This window comes from Pipra filicauda, unplaced genomic scaffold (assembly GCF_003945595.2).
Source record: "Pipra filicauda isolate LSUMZ 115617 unplaced genomic scaffold, ASM394559v2 scaffold2_size9829703_pilon, whole genome shotgun sequence".
In the NCBI taxonomy this organism is placed as follows: Eukaryota; Metazoa; Chordata; class Aves; order Passeriformes; family Pipridae; genus Pipra; species Pipra filicauda.
This window is the reverse complement of record NW_024104421.1, coordinates 7,311,959-7,328,641: the sequence shown is the minus strand read 5'-3', so window position 1 is coordinate 7,328,641 and position 16,683 is coordinate 7,311,959. Positions and strand designations below refer to the sequence as shown.

Genomic DNA, 16,683 nt, shown 5'->3' with positions numbered 1-16,683 from the left:
TTTCAGCCTCTTCTGTTGCAGCAGCTAATCGTTCAGGAAACAATGTAAATGCTGTGGGCAGGCAATGGAGTGGGAAGTATTGCCCAGTGAAAAATGCAGAATAACAAACTCTAACAGCAACTTAAAAAAAAATATAGCTAAAGCTACCTGAAGTGAAACTTATTAAAACAGGCAAGTTTGACAAGGAGCAGTAGAAGCAGGAATACTTATTTTTTTGTGGCCACAGTGTTGATACTAATAGAAGAAAGTAAAACAGAGAATGAGAAGCAAACAGATTTCCAGATCAAGAAAAACTGAAACAGCTACGGGTGGTGTCAAGAAAAACACTGAGTACTTTTTTTTTTTTATTACTGTTTTTATTACTTGGGTAAGAGAGGGCTCTGACAAAATAATGTGCTACAATATACAGTATATTTAAAGCACAGAAACTCAAACCCAATAAAACTTCAGAGACCCAACTGCATTTCCAGGGTGGAGTCCACTATTTCACAGTGTGTTTCTTGTGCCCCACACGCAGCTCACATGCCAAACCCTCTCCAGCTGTTCTCCAGCATTTCCAGAGTAGATAATTATATTGTTCAAATAGAACTATTTCTTTTTGAGAGCTCTCTTTCCTTCCCCCTTCTTTGGTTTTTCCTTCCCACGGAGCTTTTTCAGTCGCCTCATCTCCTCCTTAAAGTCTTGATGCTCATCCCTAGATCAGGAGGAAAGGGATGAAGGGAAGGGAAAAAAGTTTACTCTGTTTCTTAAAGTATGTGATAATGAAAAAAACCCTTTTTTTTAACCATGAAGTCCATACTGAAACTCACTGCAATGTATTCCTTATTACTGCTACAGTATCACTGAAAAATAACAAGAGATTTCCTCTGGTACTTTCAGAACTAACAAGGTTGCCCGTTTCAGCAAAAAATGGTGTGTGCATATTTGTATTATTTCAATTGCATTTATTGATCCATTGTGCTTAAATGAGCAGTAAAATGTAAAAATCAGCAAGAGACAAGAATGAGATTCCCCCCTTCTCATCTGGCCCAGCAGTCTAGCAAAAGCACATTGTGTTCCTGTGCTAGATACTAAGTTCAGGTCATTAGCTTCTAAGGAAACAGGGGCATGCTTAGCAGTAATTACAGCCCATGACACTGCTCTCAGGAGACTTCAAGAATGAGTTATGAAGAAAGCATGAGTAGTGGTAGAATCTTAACAGGAGAATAAAATAGGAAGGAGGATGAAGGGGTTGGTAGAGATAATTAATCCTCAATAATGATCTAATAAATTTGATTAATCTCTGTCCCTGTATTTTTCAGTGCAAAGCAATTTTCAAAAGCCATAACTGCATCCTACTTGGCCTAAGGTTGCTGTACTGCTATTTTTCTACACAACTTCTCTAAATAGTACCAAAAAGCTTGTGATTTATTATCAGGCCCTGTTAGTCTGTGACTCTTCATTACATATTTCTGAGCTGCAAGCCTGACCCTCCACAAGCTCTCTGTACACAGAGCAACTAGAGAAGGAATTTGAGATTAACAGGGGAAGAGTAAGGAACATGGACATGTCATCGAGGCTTTCTGTGTAAGCAAACATCTACTCTAGAAAATGTTTGCACACCCACCTAAACTAAGAGCATCCTGGACACAATCCTTGATGGCTCGTATTGTGATACTACCAATAGAAATTAATCTAGTTTGACCTCTCATAGGGTTGGCAGCCTCCCTTTTTTAAAGGATTTCTTTAGTGCTACCTGATTGAAGTGAAAGAAATGCATTTGACTCCTGCTGATGTTCTTCAGTAGTGCAAATTTTTTCTGCTCGAGACTGGAAATTCACATGGAAATTAGACAACTGGTTTGGATGAAGCTGGAATTAACAAGGCTATTTAAATGACATTTGAATTTAATTTAACCTCATTTATTTTAAAGGATGAAAAGGCCCTCTGGCCTAACATAGACTTTCCTTCTCTTCTACATTTCACTTATTAGCTGTTGAATGATTGAGAAATATATCATAAGACTGACTCAGGGCAATTTTGGCATTAACATCACCTCTTTGTAGCACATGCATTTGCCATATTCAGAACTACAGCCCCACCTCCTGTCTATGAGAAAGTTCTCTTCCCTTCCCCACAAAGCCAAAGCAGGAACTATTTCTTATGTAACTGCTTGCCCAAAACTATACCTAAAGTCTTTTTCACAAAAGGTTCCAATTATGGCAAAAGTTAGACAGCAGTCACTTATTTCATGCTCCTTGCCCTCAGTGCAACAATCGAGTGTGCATTTCCATATGCACCATATTCATAACTAAAACTTTTTCCTCTTTCCCTTGAGGAAAACGACTGTAAGCGGACTCACACCCACCCCTTTCCCATCTCCAGTCCTGCTCCCAACCCTAAACGCCCAGAGAGTACCTGTAGAGACCAAAGTAACGGAGTTTCTTCATGAGGGCGTAGTAGGTGTTGTGAGGAGGGTACCAGCTGTGCACCTCCTTCCTCTTGGCCAAGGGCTGCTCACTGAACAACTTCACCACCTTCATAGATTTTGAGTCAGTTGGCCTGACAACATCTCCGAATATCTGAGCACTCAGCCGGGCCATTCGGAGGGCGTAACTGGAAACACTGGACATGTCTCAAGGAAGAGTGGGCACACATAGACAGACAGATGGACTTTCCTGCAAAAGGAAACACAAGAGAGCCACAACTCTAAGATGGTTGAGCATCACAGGCTATCCCAGAATTAAGGCAGATGAAACAACGCATCGTACACTGATCACATGTTTGAAGTCTCACCTTCCTCGCATGAAATCAGTCTAATCCTTAGTACATAGTTTTGCACACACAGAACATCAACACCAATTCAGGTACAATTACCAGCCTAACTAGGACACTACACTATTGCTGTCTATAGAGAGCAATACTGGCTATAAAAGTACCTTCACTGAAGCACAATTTACCATGGCCAATTTATTAGCAGATGCCACTTGGCTTGCTCAAGACTACCTTTAAACTCCCGTCACAGGAACAATTACAGTGTGAGCTCTGCCAAAAATAGCACCTGCTGCAATACTGCTGACTTCTACACAAGCACCAGGTAAGACACCATTTGAACATATTGAGGAAGCAATCTGGAAGTTTTGCTCATGAAAATTTCTCACCCAACTTAAAACACTGTTATAATCTGTCTAACAAGAATGGCCAACCAACTGTAAAAATAATCATGTTTCTCTATATGAATCACACAGATCCTTCCCATCTCAATTCTCTTCCCTTAATCACCTATGTCACCTTTTTCTTCATTCTCTTTTTAGTCTCCCACAATAGCCATTCTTTTTGAGAGGAAAAAAACTTCCCTGTGCTAGATTCTTTTTTCCAAGAAAATTCATCAGCAGCTTCCCATTCTCTTTTAGCCATCTCCCTCCTAAAGACCTCTGCAACAAAAATGCCTTGAAGACAAAACCATTGTTATCAGGCCACCAGAAACAACATCCATGCTCTTAAAGGAGCATGAAGAAGGGTTTTCTCTCAGCTTTTCTAATCCTCCCCACTTTTCCACTTCTTTACATCTTTACTCTTCCTTTGCAAAATGGGTTGTAATAGACAAGAATGGGAATCCCATAATTCTGTATTTGAAGCTGTATGTGGCCTGTACTGTGCCTTTTTGAATAAGTGATGACATAAGTCTCCAGAGACATAAAGTGAGGTTTAAGTGCACTACACTGAGGTTAAAGTTTAAAATTCTCGTTTTAAGTATTGCACAGCTGATTCCAGATGAGTGTAGAAAATTAAAGAGCATGGATAAGAGTAATCAGAAGGACAGTGCTAAGTCCATTTCAGCATGATTACATGGAGCCTGTTGTTTAATAATGCAAATTAGAAGTATTCATAACCTCACTTACATACATTTGCCCACTGCAGGACCTGATGTACAACTGTCTGCTTTGATTTACTCCTGTGAGTAGAGCTCTATAAAAGGAAGCAGGAAAAAAACGAAGCACGTAATTACAAGTAACCTGAGTCTGAGAGAGAAATGGAAAAATTAACAAAAAGGAAGGCTAAGTATCAGAGACCTCAAGCCAAGGCAGCAGGCCTAGTGTGAGAAGGCAGAAGCTCTTCAGTGACTGCAGGGCAGCACTTCCACCTGAGCATCTATTACGTGGGGCAATGATCAGGAAGTCGTGCTAAGCCATCCACTTCAGAACAGCCAAACCTAATTCCTACATTCAGAGACAAAGCAACCAATTTTCCCCCAAAATCTTCATCACATCACTCTGAAAGTATCAATAGACTCAAGTCAAACAACAAAGCTTGCTTAAATCTCTTCTTACTGCAGCTTTAAAATGAAAGCACCTTTAGCTCCTAAACGATGCAAACCTGTGGTTTGATGAATCTGATTTTCACTTTAGAATCGCTAAAGGAATCTAAACAGCCCAAGCCAACGCTAGAGACCTCCACTAATCCTCACCAGACTAAGAATGTTTGAGAGAGAAGAAAGGCAAAGACTACAAACTCCCAAGAGCCAGAGCCATCCAAAGCCTGGTTTAGGGCGATCTCTGATTCTGTGAGATGTGACAGAACAGTCTTGTTACTGCCACTTCCAGCGAGGACATTTTCAGGATCGCCCACTGGTAATTAACACACCTAAACGAAAACCAAAACCAAAACCAGCCTCCAGCGCTGCCGCTCCACCTCCTCCCCGCTCCTTACTCCCACTCAAAGCAAGCTTTCCCGCCCTAAGATGTTTGTTTGTATTTCCCGATCCACCAGCTTGTCTCACACAGCTTCCTTCTCACTCGGAACACAGGAGGAAAACTTTCCGTTTTCAGAGTGACTCCTGATTTTAACCACGAGCACACCGGGAAGAGAAGGCCGCCCCGGGGCACGGAGGTCACCGGAGGCAGGCGCGGCGCATCCTCCAGCCCGAGCCGGCCCCGCTTCCCTCCGGCAGGGCAGCTCCCGGGGACACAACCCCGCACTACCCGGGGCCCATGTCCCCCTTTCCCGGCCCTGGCCCCGCTCACCCGGCAGCGCCCGGGCGGACCCGCGGCCGGCGCGGAGCGATGATGCCGAGGGGGCGGTCGGTGATGCCGAGGGGGCGGTCGGTGATGCCGAGGGGGCGGTCGGTGATGCCGGAGGGGCGGTCGGTGATGCCGAGGGGGCGGTCGGTGATGCCGAGGGGGCGGTCGGTGATGCCGAGGGGGCGGTCGGTGATGCCGGAGTGCGGCGCGGGCGGGTGACGAGCGGGGAGAGGCGGGATCGTCCCCGCCCCGGTCCCGCCTGCACGGGCGGACCTGCCTTCTCCTTCCCCAAAACGAGTGGCGGCTTGTCAGGTGCCGAGCCCCGTTGTCATAGAATCATAGAATATCCTGAGTTGGAAGAGACCCACAAGGACCGTCCCGTCCAACTCCTGGCTCCCCACAGGACAACCCAAACTATCACCCCTTAAGAGAGTTACGCTCTCCTGTGTTAACAGGCATCTGCAAATATCGTCAGGAACGTTTTCGTTGTGCCTTCCTCTCTTTTCCTTTTTCCTGTTATAAGCACCTTTGGAGTTATATGCTTAAATCTAATCGTGAAATTAGCAGATATTCTCATTAGACGCTGATGACAAATCTACATAGAACCTTATTCTTTCCTTTTGCTACTACATACAGTCTTATTCTTTCCTTTTGCCAGTGAAGGTTGGTGTGAGAAGATGTCCACACAGTCAGCAGTCTTGCTCGGTGAGAATGTCTGCCTGGGTTAATATAACAAAAACAAGTTGGTTTTACTCTTGGGAAAAGTTATGAGTTTACACAAAGAGCTGAAAGCCAGGTGTCTTCACTCACAGCCTTGACCAGACTGTGAACTGGGACAACTGTTGTCAAAATCTAGTTTTACTGAAAGGTGATGAAAGGAAGAGTTTGGGAGCCACAAATGTTTCCCTGTCATTCATTGTGTCTCCAAACCACATAGAGAAATTGCTTCTCTACTCACAAGTTAGGGTGCCTTTCTCCTGTGCTCCTCGCCAGTCCTTAGCCTCATAACTTTCGCTTCCCTCTGCCTGCTTTTTTTCAAGGATGGATATTCAGCTGCTTATGTATATGTGCTTTGGCAAATCCACCTGCACAATCTCAGTCTTTCAGCACAAGTGTCATCTTGGTCTCTGGCCACTAACCCTTGTGCCCCCAAACCTGGAGTGGAGCAGGGTGTGTGCCCAGGGGGAGCCCCTGAGAGGTGGGGCTGGGCACCTGACCCTGCTAACGCTTCCCCCCAACACCCCTTTGGCCACTGCCAGTCCCGCTTCCTGTGAGCTTTCCCAGTGCTCGATTTATGCTAATTTTTAATCAGTGCCAGGAGATGCTAAATCAGACCCTGTGCAAACATCTGACTAAATGACAATTATGTGATTGCATTTACACGCCAAACGTGTAATGCCGTTGAAGGAGGAAATTGGATTTGTCTGCCTGGGCCTGTTTTCTAGAAGAGCAGATTCTGCTCAGCTTTGAAGACGTTATTCCATCATCCTTCCTTGATTAATTTTCTGTCATCTTTTCCGTGCTTGTCACGAGCAGAGCAGCCTCATGGCCTGGGCACCCTGGTCACCTTTCTTGTCCTTTTTGAATATTGGCATGATCCTCTGCAATTTCCTTTATATTCCTGATCTAGTGGAAGGGTGTCCCTGCCCACGGGAGAGAGGAGTTGGAACTAGGTGATCTTTAAGGTCCCTTCCAAACCAAACCTTTCTATGATTATTAAGAATTAACATTTATGGAATTTCTTTAGCCAGTTATTCAAAGACTGTCATATAAAAGTTCTCTAGATATCCTAATTTTAAAATGTTAGCTCTAGTAGAAATTGCTTTCTATTTTCATTACTGACTAATGGACTGAAAAGTGCTTCTTTCCTTTCTTTTTCTTACTAGATAAGAAAAGTGCCTCTTTTTAAGAAGGGAATATAAGTTTTTAACATTTCTGCCACTTCTATGCTGTTTTACCATCTCTATTTAGACATACGCCTTGGCACTGTTGCACTCTCCATTTTACTGTCTATAATCACATTTCTGTAGTCTTCATTTTTTTGTATGAACAGAACATTTTTTCCTGATATTTTTGCCTTTCCATGTTGTTCTATACTATGCTTTTAGCTTCTGAGTGTTTCCTTTACCCTACTGCTGAGACAAAATTGTCCTTCAGCCAAATTTGGCCATTTTGTTAATTAAGCAATCATGACTTTGTGGAGTAAGATCATATGTACTCTCATTTACATTTCTACCTCTATTTTTGAATCGTAATTTTCTCATCATTTCTCCCACCATGATGGGGATAATCTTTCTGAAGCATCTCTGTGTGTGAGTCAGTCCCTGACTGGGACTGTCCTTTTTCCTTCTTATACCAACTGTCCTTGTTATAATCAAATTATGACAGCTGACTCCTAAGCAACCACCACTTTTTTGTTCCATGATTAAGTAGTTTAAACATTTTGAGTTCAAAAATACTTCTTCCATGTAGACTGGAATAACTTCTGTCATGGAAAATAAGTTTTAGAAAATCTGATGAGACATGGCTGCTGGCTATTTGGGGCATTTTCCTCACACAGTTCCAAACACTTTTTGTACATTGGAGGGATAAGCAGCCTGATTCTCTGCAGCCATCCCTGCTCCATTCCACCCCTCCTCAATAGCATTAATTGGAACAAGTTACTGTCTGCATCTCTAAAATAGTGATGGTGGTTTCATATGTACTGTTACCTTCTCAATCTTCAAATTTCTTTATTTGTTTAAAAGGATTGGGGCAAAATGTTATAAGATTCCATTTTACCTTTTCCAGTAATTACATCAGTTTAAGCTCGTTTCACCTCATCAATGAAAATATCCAGTCTTCTTGCATGTTTCCCAAACTTTGAAAATTGGCATATAGACCACTGGAGAGCATCTTCCTCTTTCTCTCAAAGCAGGATTCTGGTTCCATGTCAGTTTTTTGGTGTTTGTTTTTTGTTTGTTTGGGTTTTTTGTTTGTTTTTTTCAGCTTTATCACCCTGGGGTCTGATTGCCTGAGTTACTCTGCTGAGTTTCAGGGCAGAGACATTTAGTGGATTAGGTTGGTGTGAGAATTACAGCTGTTCCTGATCAGAAGAGTAGGCAAACTGACTTTCTCCCTCATAGTTACACATCATGGGTCAGGATCAGTAGGAAGGAATCACAGAATCATTTAGATTGTAAAAGATCTCTAAGTCACAATACAAAGATTTTCTCTTCAGAGACCCAGTGTTGCTGCCTATACATTCAGGCTCCAGCGTGGCTCTTCTGGAGTGATGGAAGCACACGTATGAACAGGTCTCCATTGGTTAACTTCTGCCGTTTTTACTCTGAAATCAGTTGTTTCTGCTATCAGACATTGCTGTTATTAAATCAAAGTAAAAATGTGCACTCACAAGAGCCTATTTCTGTTACTATATCACTGTTGTTGCTGTGGTTATGAGAAGAATTGCTTGCAGAGCACCCAGCCAGGGTTAGCGTGCCAGTAAGGCAGCTTACAGACACTCAGGATGGAATATCAAGGTCACAACAGTCAACAAAGTGACAACACACTGCAAATTTGCAGAGGCAGAGCATGGTCTATTTTGCAATCCATGTAGCCAAAATGTTCTTTCTCACCTCATCTGGAACACTGTCTCCCTATATTCTGCCAGGGAGTTCAAGCTCACAGGGTGATGTGGTTCACCATGGAGGACACTGCCCAAGTCACTCTCCCTGAGATGATGCTCATGGTGAGAACAGGTTAGACAGGCCATTCTGGCTGCCTGGCAGTGCTGTCACGTGCATCCCTGGGAGCAATTACCATCAGAGATGTGTATACTCGTGGCTGCACTCCTGGTTTAGTTTGCTAGTGCTTAACATTCAGGTCAGTGGCTGAACTGCTCTCTCTTCTTCCAGGGAATGGAAGGAAGCAGCAGAAGCTGGCAACAGGAATGGGATTGTGACGAGCTGAATTCTATGGACGTGTCGTTAGATCCTCCTGAGCTTTTTGCTGTAAACAGAGCAAAGTGTTTGGACGTTTTAGCAATTATTTAGAAGAAAATCAGTGACAGACTGGTGAGTGAAAAAGGTGAAACCCTAAAATAAAAGTCAAAAGACAGTGAATTGACATGATGCTAGAAGACAACATGGGCATTCTCTGCACAGGGACTGTTGTGACGGAAAGACATGAGGGGAATGGAGAGACATTCATGAAGCACATGAATGCAAAGCAGCAAGAAAAAAGAGAAAGAGACCTCTTGATAAACTACAAGAAAGACCTTTTCACAAATAGTTGGCAGATTTTTGGTCTGGAATTATTTTATTTGATCAATAATGATCTGGAATTAATTATCTGACCAATTCCTCTTGTGTATGTATTTTAGTTTTAACTGAATGTTAAACGGCTTTGAGGCAAAATTTTGACAAAATCTGACACTTGAGCCACTGTAAGTTTGTCCTGAGAAGGCAAAGGTATACCCAGAAAGAAAGATCAGGGTGCCAGTTTGCTCATTGGTGCTTGTTTATTGACATTTACAAGGAAAAAGAGTCTGAACTTGTATCAGTTGATCTTGGAAACGAGGCACTTGAGTAGTTCCTGTATGACACAGTGATAGACTTCACTCCTAAGTCTTATTCTCAGAACTATCAAGCTGTAAGATGATCTCTAACATTTTCTTCTTATAAATATTGACATGAGGGAATAAAATCATCTTCAACTGAGTGAAGTCGAAAGACCCTCTGAGCATTTGGTAAAACGGCATTGGCTACATATGTGTTTAGAAATCATTTGTTATTCATTCTTTATGTGATCACGATTAATTGGCAGACTTTAATTGTATTTTTGTTGTGCAGCGATTCATGCTGAGCCACGGAGACAACTGCAGTGCAAAACCCTCTGGAGAGAATGTGTAGTATTAAGAGACTGACAGACTTTGGGTGGGCATTTGAAGGATATTTTGACTTTAAAATGACTCGTCAAACTAATGCCACAGAGTGAAATCTACAAAGATGTAGCTATTAAATACTGCCGCTCCAGCTATCTAACGCTGGAAACACTCGGGAGGGAGATGCAGCATTAAAGAAGAATAGAAATTATTTTTCAAAGCCAGTTGGCATCTTGAGCTTATTGCTTTCCCCAACAGCCAGGCTGTTGAGGCAGCCTTCCTGCCTCCTGGGGAAAGGGAGAAAGTGCTATTCCTCTTTCACACAACGCTCTCGGACTGATGCCTGAAACTGTATTGACAGTTCTCCATTTTTAATGGGAGATGAGCTGCTCAGCATAGCAGGGGGTGCACGAAGCTGAACAGGCAAGTGATGGAGGATGCTGCAGATCTCCACACATTTACATGTTTGTCATTAAGACTGACTAATTTGTAGTTCAACAATATGTCAGAATAAATGATCAGTGATAGATTTAAATGAAGTACTTAAGACTGAAGAGAAGGAATACTTCTTAGTGGTTAGGTCAAGGGACTGGGAATGAGAATTGTTGAATCTTGGGTTTTTTGCAGCTCCATTACTAACTCACTGGATGACCTTAAGCAAGTTAATTAACCTACCTGCCATTTCATCCCTCTGTAAACTGGGGATAATAATGTCTGCTTCAGAAATGCTTTGTGAAGTATAATTGATTCTTAGAAAATGCTTCAGCTTCCCCTAGTGAAAAACATACTACAGAAGTCAAGTATTGTTGTTACTTTACCAACAACATGCACATAAAACTTTTAAAGGCAACAGTAACAAAGACACATCTGTCTTGGCTGGAAAAAAGTATTGCCGGGGGATGAAGGGGGGAGGAAAAAAAGGAAAAATATTAAAATAACAGAATCAGCGGAAAGTGAAGAAATAATGGAGACATCTGTCTCACTGCTGATAAAAGCTCCTGTAGTTTCTCTTCCATCATTCCCTGCAGCATTCATCCGAAAGGACATCCACCAAAGTTTTCAAATGGGGTCAAACCAGCTGTTTATCTCTAACTCTATTTGGCCAAGTGTAAAAACGAAGTACAAATAAAAATGGTCCAGCAATAGACTTTTCAGAACAACGTAATTCTCTTAAACAGAAAATCCAAGGAGATTCTGTTTGGGTCTGTTTGAGTTCACATTCCTGTTTCTTCCAAGTGAACTCTTTTCAAGATGCTGTCTCAGATATAGACCTCTTGGGTTTGCGAGCTGTTGGCTTCCCGGAGTTTCAGCAGACTTTGGTACTATATATCCCTGTTGATTTCTATGGTGCATTCCAATGGAGATTTCCCTCCATGTTTTCCTGGTTTAGGTGCCTTCTTGTCTTAGGGTATCTTAACCAATGCTGAGCACAGGATAAATCATCAGGTCTTTGGGAGCACTCTGGATAGCCACTCTGACCATGTCGATTTGTAAGTCAGCAGATTTTCTGAGATCTGGCTGGACTTCCAGGTTCCCAGTAATTTCAGCAATGCTCTTTGTAGAGCTAAACATCATTGATCAACCTTTCCCCCTCATACAGTCTTTTGAAGGCAGAGTCGTGGAAACAGATAATTTTTTTGGTTTTAGTTTGGAGTTCTTCAGTCCTGGTGGGTGACATGAAGCTGCTGTCAATTATGTCAGGGTAGCCCAGTCTGTACTTACATCCAGGTGCAGAATCCAGCACTTCCCCTTGTTGAACTTCATATGGTTGGTGATTGCCCAGCCCTCTCAATTTTCGAGGTCTCTCTGCAGGGCCCCCCTGCCTTTGAGGGAGTCAACAGCTCCTCTGAGTTTTGTGTCATCTGCAAACTTGCTCAGTATCCCTTCCAGTGTTGACAGAAGAAGAAGAACAGTCCTTAAGCAGCTGCTCCCTTCTCTTACAAAATGAGCACTGGTAGCATGAAATGTATAGATTTTTTTTCCTTCTCTTTGTTTCATTCTTGGTTAAGACTAACAAACCAATGGCAATTGCATAGAAACCAGGTCTTCTTGCTTAGGCATTCAGTTCTTCCTGCTGTGTGTGTCCCATCTGGAGCTCTAATCCTTTTTTTGTGATCTAATCAAATCCTCAACTACAAGTTGTGATTTCACAGTGATAAAGCTTGAGGTGGGGAAATGAACTGCACAAATGGATGAATTCTGAAGAACCAACTACTTTATTTGGATGCAAATATACTTGGAGATAATAAATGAAGAGAAGTAAATGCAAAACTGTTTAGGATAGAAGCATACTTGTGTCTAAATAGAGAGTTTATCATCCTAGATGTCAGCTGCTATTACAGAGGCACACAATATGTATGTATACAATTTTTTTTTTTTTAAATTTAAATTAATCTGCTCTGCTGGGACTTCACAGCCAAATGAAATAGACGAAGACTGAGGTCTTCTGAGTCATGTTCCAAAATGAAGCAGTCCTTGTAGAGAATACAGTTTTTCTAAGCAGGTGCTATTTTTGATTTTGCTTATTGGTTTTCTTTCCAGTTCATTACATCATGATTTCTTATCATCTATGAATTCTGATTTTTAACTAATCCTTTTTTTTCTTTTGTGACTAAAAGAAGCAACCAATTGAACTGGCAGCTGGGATCCAGTCATGGATGTGATACACTCACTACAAAACACCATGTTATCGGTCTACAGAGACTGCGGCTCTGTCTTTCAGTGATTAGTTCACATAGCACTGCTGATAGAAACCATGTCCAAAAGTCTTTCAGGGAGTGAACAACATGTTCTGGAATCTGTCAGAAGTTTAGGTAAGGTTGTACAGTGTGACTTGCCACGTCAACCAAAGTAACAGTGCTGCAGATATTAGACTGCCTATATGAACTACATATCGATGCAGTACAGCAAAATCAGAATTATTCAGGCTTTAATATATTGAAGATCAATGTGTTAGATGTAGCTTTTAGAATAAAAGTCACTTCTTACCAAATATGTTTATTATTGGCAGCCAGAAGTCTGAGTTTTTGCTCTCAGTCATTACTCTTTGGCCCTAATATCTCATCTCTGCCATCCTGGATTCTACTTGCTATTTCTATAAAAGTCACAAGATCTATGAATTTTAATGAAGTAATATCTCCTGTTTTCAGCTGAGCCCAATGACGGTGATGTTGGAGGGCCATCTTCCTTTTGTAGCTGGCTTTAGGCAGCAAGTAACCTTGCTATACAACTCCTGCATTCAGAGCAATGTCACCTTCATCACTGCAGCAGGCAACGGGTTTTTCCTGCAGCAGGATTTAGGGTAGGAGGCTGGGCTTGATGCATCCATGAGGTAAACTGGGGGAAGTACAGAGGGGCTTGTATGAAATAGCAGTCCTCTTAGCAAGGCTTTTGGGAAAACAGGTCTGTTCCTGTGAAACCTAGTCCAGCTCAGAGGAGAAGAAGCTGTAGAATATGAAGATGTTGACTTCCAAGCTGGCAAGACAATAAGCAGGACACAACAGAGTGGCTGCTGTGATCACAGAGTGCATCACATTGGAGCTGAATCTCTGCTTGTGAGAGCCAGGGCTAAGATGTGTTTTCTCTTGTAGGGAGATGAATTTGAAAGAGCCCTGAGGGCTAAATATTGCCCTTGTGCTTTGGCTGAGTTGTCTCCAAGCAAAACTTTCTCTCTCAGTAGAGGCTTACACATGCACAGCTTAGGTCTTTTCTTTTTCTTAAATCTCTTCTTGTTGCTCCTCGGGCATTGGAAGCACTTGAGTGTTTACTCAGAACTCAAGAGACAGGGACAGGGCTGGCTCTCCTGAGTTTTTTGTTTTAGTACTCAACATGTTAAATGTAGCCTGACCTGCATTCTATCAACCAGTTGAAAAGCCTAAAACTGGTGGCAACAACTTTAAAGGTGGAGCAACAGCTCCCAAGTCACTCTGCAGATTACCACAGTGCCCAAGAATGCTCGGTCTGGGTGGAGGCAGTGCAGCAATGCAGAGATAATGCCTTCAGCAGACTAGGTTTGCCTAACAGGCCTTGTTTTCAGTAGCTTATAGCTCTGCTAAACTTTAACTGTTTGGGCTGATGTTTTCCAGCCATGATGTCCATGTTGTGCACTTTGGGGAAAGGTTTAGCTTATAGTAGTTCATCCTCGTTTTGCCTGAGCTTGAAAATATTCTTGGAGGTGTTCTCATGAGAAGCAGTGGTTATCATACATAGCTGTGTGCATAGTGTAGCCTTAAGTTATTAACAATGATGCAGTTTTGACAGTTGACAGCTAAATAATAGGGTAAGTTTTTACAGGGGGAAGCAATTTTAGTGGAAAGCCACCAGTCTTTTGCTTCATTTTGTCTTTGGAAAAACAACATTATACTGTGGTTCTTTTTAGCTGGTTACTCTTTTACCCGTCTCTGTGTGAGGCCATTTAGTGTTGGCCATTCCCTCAGCTTTATTGAAAAAGATGATATAGGACTGCTCACCTTCCTGTCTTCCTGCTTTCTGCCCAGCAATTCATTTGCTTCCTCCCAGGATAAACCTGTTCTTTTGATGCTACACTCCATTCAGCTCCTGACCCCCTGACCAATTCTGTCTCACCTCGTGTGTGCTTCCCCTGTTCATCACAACTTCAGGTCACTAAATCAAGACTCTTAGAAAATACCAGAATAAAGATTGCTCATGGATTGCCATTCACTTGTGTCCTGTGGTCATGAAGTAAGATACATGATCAGATCCTACTTTCTGCCCAGATTCTGTTTCCATTTATGGTAGATGACAGATGAACCAGGACTTTGTCATCCTGACATGGTGGCTGTTTGGTGGAGAGTTTGGAGGCTGTGTAGTGAGCCTAGCAGATGAATAATACAGGTAGGAAAAATCATGGTCACATGGTGAAGGCATTTGAATTGAAATTGAAAATTGGATTGTATTTCACCCTTCGTAAGAGTTGCTGTTATGAAGCTAGGTGACTCAAAAAAATTACATTCTTCCCAACTTCTGTCCAGGTGGTCCCCATTTTCTGTCTATCCAGTTTCAGTCACCCATGCACTAATCTGTGAGAATACTGCCCACTGTGTCTAGAGCCAAGGTGACTGGGAGCTGTTCTCTGAGGAAAGAAGGTGCTAAGTACTCTAGAAGTTTGGTTCTGAGCTCCTTTAATGGAACACCCAAAATGCACTGACATGTTTGAAAATATTGGCTTTTATCTCTGTTCCTCAGCAGAGAGCTGTGAAGATAAACTCATTGATGATTGTAAAAAAAACCCCAACCCTCCAACACTACAATTAGAGCACCACTATAGAAAAGCCCTTGAGGAAATTAATCATTCTGTATGCAAAGCAAGATCTGGATGCTCTGCAGTAAACAGTACATGCACCACACATTGGATGATAAGGATACGAGAAAATTTGAATAGTGTTCATTAAGTGAGCAGCACTGTAAAAAGCAGGAGACCCATGGAAACAAAAATCATGTTATTAAAGATTGTATCATAATGTGTTTGCATGCAGGGCGAATTAATGTTGCATGGGTGATCTTAAATCTGATACTCACTAACTTGGTTAACTTTGAAATCCAAATGTTTTTTTTTTTAGAGAGAGCAAAACAAATCTCTTTTGGGAGTGGCCAGTAGGGAGAGCAGAAGATGTCCAGCTAGGTGCTGGTGTGGGCAGCTAGATACCAGTGTGTGCACGGATAAACACGAGTGTGTAGACAGCTGTCTGCCTAATCTGTGTGTGTGTTTGTGTGTGTGTGTGTGTATGGCTAGCCAGTGTTTATGCAGCTGGCTGATGTTTACCTCTGAAAATGTCTTTTTCTATTAAAAAAAAAATAGAAGGGACATTAACAAGTGGTTAACTCCTGGGGTTTAGATGGCAAAGTTTTTATACAGTGTTTTTTGGTCCAGATCTTCCTTTATAGAGCCTCTGCTTGGTTCTGAGTCACCTGAACACCCAAAGTCTGTTTGACTGATGGGTCAAGTGTTTGTGGGAGTTATCGTAAGATGCTTCTATGGCAGCATCTTTTATGTCTGTGTTAATAGAAGGGCTGGCATGCTGAGAATTCACGTACACCAGTACCCAAGGTGCACTGGAATGATAAAAAATATTAGCAGATATAATTTGTTATATCTGTGTTTGGTTTGATTACTGTCTTGTATTTGAAATCCTGTAATTAGAGCAGCAAACTGCCTCCAGAGCCAGTGCTGCCCCAGGTAATACAACACTAGTACAAGGTCCTATGTCTTCAGTAGGTGGTTCATTACAAAGAATGAAGGCTGGAGCTCATGTAAATTAAACGTCACCTCTCAAGAGGTGAAGATCACAGAGAGAGCAGGGAAATACTGAAGATTCTCTCTCCCTGTTGAATAACTGAATTAGCAGTACAGATCCTGTGGAATGGGCAGCTCAGTCCCCTCCCCCACTAGATGGCACTGAATTCTTTTTCTTTAAAAGAAAAAAAAAGGAGGAAGAAGAAGAATATGGTGGAGGTCATTTTGATGTTAAAAAAACCCCACAAACCACCAACGAAAAAACCACCAACAGAAAAAAAAAAACATGAAAAAAGAGCAAATTGCAATTGGTTGTCCGTTAACTTTGCCCTTCCCCCCCTTCTAGCCCAAGACCCCACCTTTGGGTACCTTGGTAGAGGCGCTCGCTTTGCTTTTGTGTCTGGAGCTTTCCTGAGAGGCGGTGGGCGCTGGTCGCTGGAGGATGCTAAGGAGAGCGGAAACAATCCCGGGAGGGAATGGAGAGGAGACTGGCCCTATCTGTAAGATAACATCCGTAGTAGGGTGTAGCAGGCAGCGCACGGCTCGTCACAAGGAACTGGCTCTGA

The 16,683-nt window shown here is 42.3% G+C and overlaps 1 protein-coding gene and 1 long non-coding RNA gene across 5 annotated transcripts; one reads left to right on the top strand and one right to left on the bottom strand.

The window, feature by feature from the left end:
• Positions 1–310: 310 nt before the first annotated feature.
• On the bottom strand, positions 311–16,683 carry MRPS33 (mitochondrial ribosomal protein S33). Of its 4 annotated transcripts, none has more exons than XM_039383238.1 (3): positions 16,487–16,683; positions 2,398–2,657; positions 311–694 (listed from the first exon to the last, which is right to left on the bottom strand). In XM_039383238.1, the coding sequence occupies exons 2-3, from the start codon at positions 2,610–2,612 to the stop codon at positions 589–591; spliced, it is 321 nt and encodes a 106-aa protein (XP_039239172.1). In that variant the 5' UTR covers positions 2,613–2,657; positions 16,487–16,683; the 3' UTR covers positions 311–588. The 4 variants fall into 4 exon arrangements, with proteins under 4 accessions (XP_039239172.1, XP_027599551.1, XP_039239169.1 ...); XM_027743750.2 differs by lacking the exon at positions 16,487–16,683 and adding an exon at positions 5,004–5,251; XM_039383235.1 differs by lacking the exon at positions 16,487–16,683 and adding an exon at positions 4,724–4,987 and having other exon boundaries at positions 2,398–2,660.
• On the top strand, positions 5,640–9,314 carry LOC113999935. Its single transcript, XR_003545035.2, has 3 exons — positions 5,640–5,705; positions 8,897–9,055; positions 9,146–9,314. It is a non-coding gene; the product is annotated as an uncharacterized LOC113999935 (long non-coding RNA).

What these genes read in the sequence shown, in the direction of transcription:
- MRPS33 (XM_039383238.1), bottom strand. Translation starts at nt 2,612, where the DNA reads ATGTCCAGTGTTTCCAGTTACGCCCTCCGAATGGCCCGGCTGAGTGCT. An exon ending in CGTTACTTTGGTCTCTACAG is followed by an intron (nt 695 to 2,397) that starts GTACTCTCTGGG and finishes CTCCTGATCTAG; the next exon opens with GGATGAGCATCAAGACTTTA.